The sequence below is a fragment of the Gracilinanus agilis genome, chromosome 4 (genome assembly GCF_016433145.1).
Source record: "Gracilinanus agilis isolate LMUSP501 chromosome 4, AgileGrace, whole genome shotgun sequence".
In the NCBI taxonomy this organism is placed as follows: domain Eukaryota; kingdom Metazoa; phylum Chordata; class Mammalia; order Didelphimorphia; family Didelphidae; genus Gracilinanus; species Gracilinanus agilis.
In genome coordinates, this window is record NC_058133.1 from 275,622,895 (window position 1) to 275,630,655 (window position 7,761).

General features: G+C 49.3%; 1 protein-coding gene across 2 annotated transcripts; it reads left to right on the forward strand.

Moving 5' to 3' along the window:
* Positions 1–1,368: 1,368 nt before the first annotated feature.
* On the forward strand, positions 1,369–7,270 carry GNMT (glycine N-methyltransferase). Of its 2 annotated transcripts, none has more exons than XM_044674635.1 (6): positions 1,369–1,574; positions 2,331–2,458; positions 4,265–4,393; positions 4,736–4,818; positions 6,686–6,807; positions 7,035–7,270. In XM_044674635.1, the coding sequence occupies exons 1-6, from the start codon at positions 1,369–1,371 to the stop codon at positions 7,204–7,206; spliced, it is 840 nt and encodes a 279-aa protein (XP_044530570.1). In that variant the 3' UTR covers positions 7,207–7,270. The 2 variants fall into 2 exon arrangements, with proteins under 2 accessions (XP_044530570.1, XP_044530569.1); XM_044674634.1 differs by having other exon boundaries at positions 4,265–4,381; positions 4,676–4,818.
* The last annotated feature ends 491 nt before the right edge of the window (positions 7,271–7,761 follow it).

Below are 7,761 nucleotides of genomic sequence, written 5' to 3' on the forward strand. Positions count from 1 at the left end.
CTATGGTGGAATGGGGCTGTAAGCTTGGGAAGAAGTGCCAGGATTCCAGCCTCTCTTTCCCTTCCGAGGAGGAGGCATGGCAGCCTTTGGCCTTGAGAAATGGGAGGAGAGACCTTGGCCCTTAGGGATTGTTACTCTTCTGGCCCCAGGGCCCTGGCCTGACTCCCCTTTACTTCCCAGGTCAGATGGGAATCTCGGTGAACCTCCTAAACTGGCCAGAACTGGCCCAATCCCCCTTGGGGGTGGAATTAGTCTTTTCTGGACCTTGATGCCTAGGGCTGACCTTTGGAACAGAATTGGGGGTGGAGAAGGGAGGGAACGGAGACTGGGCACAGTAAACAGGTCACAGCCTTGCACCTCAACCTGTTTCTCTTGCCAGTATCTGACACCTTTAGGCAAAAGCTTCTACCCAGAATCGATTTCATTGATCTCTTGGACAGAGGTTTGGCCTTCTGGGGTGGCAGCCAGGCTGCCCAATCCTGTGTAACACTGATAGACTCTACCCTGACCCTGAACCTCTCCTCTCAACAATGAGCCTATCACCATTGTCCCTCGGGTGTTGTGGGGGGAGGTGGCCCCTCCCTCCTCTCAGTGGAGCATCACATTCTCTCTCCACATCCTGGGGTCTTTGGAGGGCCTGGAAACACTGAATGGTTGTCTGGATTCGTTACAAGCCCTGCCACCCTTTCCTACTAAGCATTTGGGGCCAACCAAAAAATGATGAGGAAGTCAGGCCTCCCCCCAGAACCAGTGTTGTAAGGACGATGCTGTGCTGATTCCATGCCAGCCCCTCCCCTTCCCGAGCCGGGGCTCACCTCTACAGAGCCTGCTGTTGGGCCAGCTCACTGGCTCATCGTGTCCTAAGTCACAAATGGAAGGAGCTGGGCTGATGTATGGGGTAAAGCAGAGATGGGAGAGTATAGGTGGGCCTAACTCGGCCTCGCCAGTGTCCTGCATGGTGCCTGATACCTAAGAGGAAAGGGGCACGAAGGACACAGTCCTCTTGCACACATGCTCAAGCTGGCGCCTGGGAGAGCTACCTGTTTGCCTCTTTTCATGCTGTCCTTGGTTCCCAGAAGCTCCCCATGAGTGCGCTCTCGCTCTCCTCCCTCCCTCCTTCTGTCTGTCTGTCTGTCTTCCTGGAATAGGTCTGGAGGGAGAACACCCACTTGTCACGGCCCCGCACTGTTAGGGATTGGGGAGGTGGAGCAGAAGGGCGCCCATTCACAGGGTTGGGAGGTCGGGAGCCCAGGGGTGTGTCCTGGAGCTTACCTGCCATTGGACAGGTGAGGCGGGCTGGCCAGAGAGAGCCCGGCAGCCTTATAAGCGCTTTAGCAGGTGGCGGCAGTGCCAGGTGGAGCCAACAGGATGGTAGACAGTGTGTACCGGACCCGTTCCCTCGGTGTGGCGGCCGAGGGGCTCCCAGATCAGTATGCCGATGGGGAGGCAGCCCGGGTCTGGCAGTTGTACATAGGCGATACCCGAAGCCGAACAGCTGAGTACAAGGCCTGGCTCCTGGGGCTGCTGCACCAACACGGCTGCCAACATGTGCTTGACGTGGCTTGTGGCACGGGGTAAAGCGGGGGGGTAGGACAGAACCAGGAGGTGGGGGTGGGTGCAGACTGGGAAGGTGTCGAGGGTGGGGAGGAAAAGACCAGAGGGTTCCTGCGGTGAGGGGGAGCTAGGCAGAGAAAGCGGGTACCTGCTCATGCAGTCCCCAGGAAGGGCAGATCTTTTTAGGGGTGGAAGCAGGGAAAATGGGCGATGGGGTGGCAAAAATGGGCATGAATTGTGGAGGATGAACATAGGAGTGAAATGGGGTGAGCTGCAAGGGCATGGGAGGAAATGGACCGGGAAGGTGTCAAAAGGATCTATCAGAAGTCAGATGGGCTGCCTCTCCCGTAGTAGTGAGAAAGGAAGTCACTTGGGTAGGTTGGGTGGTTGGATTGGGTTCTTGAAATGAGGTCCGGATGACCACTTGTTGGAGTTGTTCTAGAGGGGATTCAAGTTCTGGGTATGGGCTGAATGAGATGACTCCAGATTCACTGAATTTAAAGTGTGTTGGGTGAGTGGGTGGGGGCATCAGCATCAGGTAATTCATTCACAAATGCTGGGTTCCTCCTTTGATCTTCAATCCCCCATTCCACAAATATCCTATCCCTACATTCCCATAACCCTACTTGTTTTCCATCACTCTTCTCTACCCCTTTCCCTTTCCCTCTCCCCTTCTCCCTTCTAACCGTTCTGGTCCTCATTCTCCCATATTCTCCGGCCCATCTTCCCCCTTGCCTCAATCTCCACCCTGTCACTATCTGCTGGACCTGGCACAGGGTGGACTCCATCATGCTAGTGGAAGAGGGCTTCAAAGTGACCAGTGTGGATGCCAGTGATAAGATGCTCAAGTATGCCCTGAAAGAACGATGGAACCGTCGTCATGAGGAAGCCTTTGACAAGTGGGGTATGTGGGACCAGGAGATGATTTGGGAAAAAGAACAGAGACACCATACAGAGAACCAGCATCCTTCACATAATATCCTCTGAAACCCAAAGAACCAGGTGCCAGAGGACCCGGGTTCTAGTCCTGGTCTTGCCATTACTTGCTTCAATTTGGAACAAGTCACTTCTGTCTGGACCTTAGTCCAGAGGAATGCTTCATAAAATAAGGGTATGGAAGAGGTGGAGCAACTAGGTGAGTGTGGTGGATTAGGTGAGGAAGATCTGAGGGAATCCTGCCTCAGACTTAGGAGCTCTGTGACCCTGGATGTCACTGACCTTTTCAGTGCCTCTTTCCTCCCCTGCAAAAATAAGGAATGGACCTCACTGATGGCCTCAAATGTCTCTACCAACTCTAACTCTATAATACTCTCACCAGATAAGTTGATCTTCCTTTTGGCTCTTAACATCCTGAAACTGAAAGAAAGTATTTTCCTTAGGCTTCTTTCTATTCTTTACCCTTTCTACTTCTAATTCATGCCTTAATTTTGTTCTATTTTTTCCAAGTTTTGCTTCTAGTTTTCTCTTCGCTATAGCATCTCTTCAGGGCCTCTTGTCTCTTAAGGTCAGGGGTCTAGGGTCTCTTCCCATGGCTGATTTCAAAACCAAATCGTCTTGAGGTCAACCACAGGGATCTGACCCTTGCCCTTGAATTCTTCTCTAACCCCCTTTGTTTTGGGTTCCTAAACTCAGCTATATTATTCATCCTTGCTTTGGTAGCATGGGCCTGAGCATTAGAATGATTTGCTTTCAATCCTCCATTTGCCAGTTACTTAGCTGCTCTGCCATTGGAATAAATCTCAAATCTTCTGTTTCCTCATCTGCCTAATGTCAATACTAAGCATTACCCTGCATGTTACAGGGACTGAATGAGAAAAAAATGATGTGAAAAGTGGCTCTGCAAACTAGAAAGCATCCGATATAAGGAGGTTTTATTCTTGTCCTATCTGACCAGTGATGGTCAGATGGAGGGGCTGAATACCTGGGGGTCAGGCAGTCTCATGGGGCAGAGGACAATGAGCAGTCACGGCTGCTTCCTGCAGGTGTGCCAGTCATTTGGGGAACAGTAGAGAGGGGATAAGCGGGTAGGTAAGGAGACCTGAACCCCGGGATAGAGATAATAATGAAGGGGATGAGGTTTGTTCCCCTCCTTCCATGGCAAAGTAGTTCCCTCTCTGACTTCCACAAATAGCTTTAAGCAGCAAAGGGAAACAGATGGTAGGACCTGGACATGGAATCCAAAGCTCTTCTGGATCCTTTCCTTTCACTACCTTTTCCCCCTCCAGGATGGAGTGAGAGAGCTCAGCAGCCATGCTCTCTCCCAGATCCCTCCCTCTCTCCTGGCTCTGGCCTGGCCCTTGTCCTGCCCTCCTTATGGGGCCTCTCTTCTGTGTCCCTAAATACCTAAAGTCCAGGAGTGTGCTGGGGGAGAGGGGGAGATGTACAATTGACACCCTTTAGAGCTATCATTAGCATTTCTCCATCACCAAAAGTCTAGACAATCAATAAAACAATTAAGCCCCATTTGTTTTGCCAGTTTCTGAGGTGTTAAGTGTTCACACTGAAAATTTAAACAACCAGTGAGAGACGCAAAACACCTCTGCTTTTCTTCCCTGTCTATTCTTCCTCCCATCCCAAAGGAACCTGTGTGGCTGCTGGCCTCTTCAGGACCAAAGGGGAAAGCCTGTATTTAGGCTCGCTGGGCAAGGCAGGGTAGGGAGCACTGCTGGTTCCCATGGAAACGATGCCCTCCTCTTCTCTATTCCCTCAGTCATTGAAGAAGCCAACTGGTTGACCCTGGACAAGGATGTGCCTCTGCCAGCGAGGGGTGGCTTTGATGCTGTTATCTGCCTAGGTAACAGTTTTGCCCACTTGCCAGACTGCAAAGGTGAGAAATGGGGTTATAGCTTTCCTTCCTTTCCTTCTGCTCTTTTGATCCCTAAGCTCTACAACCATCCCCTTAATTATATTCTTTACCCCACGGTTTAGGTCTCTTTACACCACCCCCTCACTCACACCCACACATATTTCCTCTTCTCCCCAGGAACATCTACCAGACACAATTCCCATTCCTCATTTCCTTCTCTCCCATCCTGGGTTCAGAGGGCCAAAGGGTGGGTGAGAGAAGTGAGAGGAAAGAGTCGTGGCACTGAGATGCTTTCATTCCTTGTTCTGAACCCAGGGGACCAGAGTGAGCATAAGCTGGCCCTGAAAAACATTGCAGGCATGGTGAGGCCCGGAGGCTTGCTGGTTATTGACCACCGAAACTATGATTACATCCTCAGCACTGGCTGTGCCCCACCTGGCAAAAACATATACTATAAGGTATGGCTCCTGGAAAGGAAGGGGTGTCAAGGATGCCAGAAAGGAGCCTTACATTGTACCCTCTGGATTTTGTGAAGGGTAACAAGCAACAAAAGTGGTACGGCCCTAGGAGCAAAGGCACAGAAATGAGAAGCTCAGCAGAGGGTAGTTAATAAACATTTATGGAGTATGCCAGGCACCGTGCTAAGCACTGGGGATTCAAAGAAAGAAAAAGCCAGCCCCCCACTCACAAGGAGCTCACATTCCAGTGGAAGAGACATTTGGCACATACAAGATCCAGAATAGATGGACAGTCGTCTGAGAGGGAGGTACAAGCACCTGGGGGTAGAGGAAAGATCTCTGGCAGAAGGAGAGCCAGGGAAGCCAAGAGGCTGAGATGATGGGGGCAAAGCATTCCAAGCCTGAGAGATGGCCAGTATAAAGCAGAGATAGCAGATAGTGCCAAATTGGGGATCTGCAGTTCACCTGGCTGTGCTGTAGAGTTCACTGAAGGGGAAAGTATAAGAATGGAAAAATGGGAAGGGCCAGGGAGGGAACTTTACATTTGATACCAGAGATAGCAGGGAACCGCCAGCCCTCAGAGAACAGGGGATGACATGGTGAGAAATATACTTTAAAAACCACTGGCACTGAGCGGAGAGGGTGGATTCAGTGGGGAAGAGATGAAGCAGGGAGATGAACCAGGATATTGTAATAGTCTAGTCCACAAGGTGATATGGTATTAGACTACTGACATGGCTGTGTGGAAAAGGGATTGTATATGAAAGATGTGAAGATAAGAATGACAAGATTTGGAACAGATTGGATATATGAAGTGAGAGCCTAAAGTTGAGGGCTTTGAGCTTGGCTGACTTGGAGAATAATAGTGTCTTTAAGACTGATGGGGGAGCAGGGGCAGCTAGGTAGTTCAGTGGATGGGAACCCAGTCTTAGAGCTGGGAGGTCCTTGGTTCAAATCTGGCCTCAGATACTTCCTACCTGTATGACCCTGGGCAAATCACTTAACCCCCATTGCCACGTCCAGAATGCAATTTTGATTCTGAGACAGAAGGTAAGGGTGGGGGAAAAAAATGTTGATTGCCTCAGCTAGATGGCTCAGTAGATTGGGATCCAGGTCTAGGGCTGGGAGGTCCTGGGTTCAAATCTGATCTTAGATACTTCCTAGCTATATGACCCTGGGCAAGTCACTTAACCCTAATTACCTAACCCTTACAGCTCTTCTGCTTTGGAACCGATACTTAGTATTGATTCTAGGACAGAAGATGGGGTTTAAAAAAAAAGACTAAGGGAGTTCAGAAAAGGGGGAGTTTTAGGGAAAAGGTTTTATTTTAGAAATGGCACATACATTTCAAGATGTCCAAAAGGTAGATGGTGATGCAATAATGTAGCTCAGGAGGAACTCAAAGCAGACATAGATATCTGAGAATCAGAGATGTAGAGCTAGAAGGGATGTGAGAGGCCATCCAATCCAACCCCTTCATTTTACAAATGAGCAAATTGAGCTCCAGAGAAGTGACTCTTCACTGTCACACAAGTGTTTGAATTATCTCCAGATACAGATTAAGCCCATGGGAGCAAAGAGATCACCAAGAGAATCAGCAAAAAAAAAAAAAAAAGGGCCCAGGATAGTCTTGGGGACACACATCTGAGAGGTCTAAGGCTGGTAAAGGGCAGTGACCGGGAATGAACATGAGAGGATCCCTTTGAGGGAGGCAGTAGAATCCTAGGAAATGGAAAGAAGAGATAAATAAGAAGGAGGCAATTTGTGAGTCTATAAAAGAACCTATATAGGATCAAAACTCTTGGAAGTGAGCAGGAGGAGGCCTGTCCAGAGAGGCATTGACAGCTCCCTTTTCTGCCATTCACAGAGTGACCTGACTAAGGACATCACTACGTCAGTGCTGACTGTGAACAACAAGGCTCACATGGTAACCCTGGATTATACTGTACAAGTACCTGGTGCTGGGCAGGATGGCACCCATGGCTTTAGGTACTTGAGCTTTCTTCAGAAGAGGGAAAGGGTGTGAAGTTGGAGGTGGGCCCACCCAATTTTAGACACGTTCCTCTGGCTCATCTTCTCCCAAGGCTTCTAAACAACAGGCCTAACCTAAAAGTGTATTGACTGAGGAATTCCCCCTATTTGTCCTTTACCCTTATGGTCCCCAACATATTATCTCTTGTTTCTCATGCCTGTCTATATATCTGGTCCTATTACAGTAAGTTCCGGCTCTCCTACTACCCTCACTGCCTGATGCCTTTCACAGAACTTCTGCAAGAAGCTTTCCAGGGGCAGTGCCAGCACAGTGTCCTTGGAGACTTCAAACCTTATAGGCCTGGCCAGTCCTCAGCCCCTTGCTATTTTATCCATGTGCTCAAGAAGACCGGCTGAACCACCACCAAAACACTTCATACCACCATAGTCCTTCCAATAAATAGAATTGGCTTCAAAGACACTGTCTGGAATGGGAGCTTGGTGGAGTCCTGAGGAGAAGATGTCCTTTTGCCTAGGACAAACATTATAGAAATGGTATCTTTTCTGTTTCTGTTTGTGTGTTAAAAGCCCTTGCCTTCCCCTAAGATGCCCTTCAATTTTCCTCCTCACTAGTCCCTCTTCAGATCCAGAGTCTCAAAACTTGTATCCTATTCCTGCTCCCTGGAGAGAGGAGAGATGTTGGAATAACCAGTGTGGGATGTGAATCTTCGCATTGCCACTTATGAGACCCATAAGACTCTGGACAAGTTGCTTAACCTCTTGACGACTTGGTTTCCTCATCTGAAAATTGAAAAAGCTGGACTAGAATTCTCAGGTCTCTTCCAGTTATTAACTCTATGATTCCTATGGTCATCTCTGATTCTTGCCTGGATGACATCCACTAGTCCCATTTTCCCATGGTCTTTGGGTCCCTGAGCTCTTGCCTCATCCCTACAGAACCAGAAGAGGGCA

Bases quoted from the DNA above. Each gene is read 5' to 3' on its own strand.
- GNMT (XM_044674634.1), top strand. From the start codon at position 1,369: ATGGTAGACAGTGTGTACCGGACCCGTTCCCTCGGTGTGGCGGCCGAG. The intron at 1,575-2,330 runs GTAAAGCGGGGG...GACCTGGCACAG, and splicing joins GACGTGGCTTGTGGCACGGG to GGTGGACTCCATCATGCTAG. The intron at 4,819-6,685 runs GTATGGCTCCTG...TGCCATTCACAG, and splicing joins GCAAAAACATATACTATAAG to AGTGACCTGACTAAGGACAT.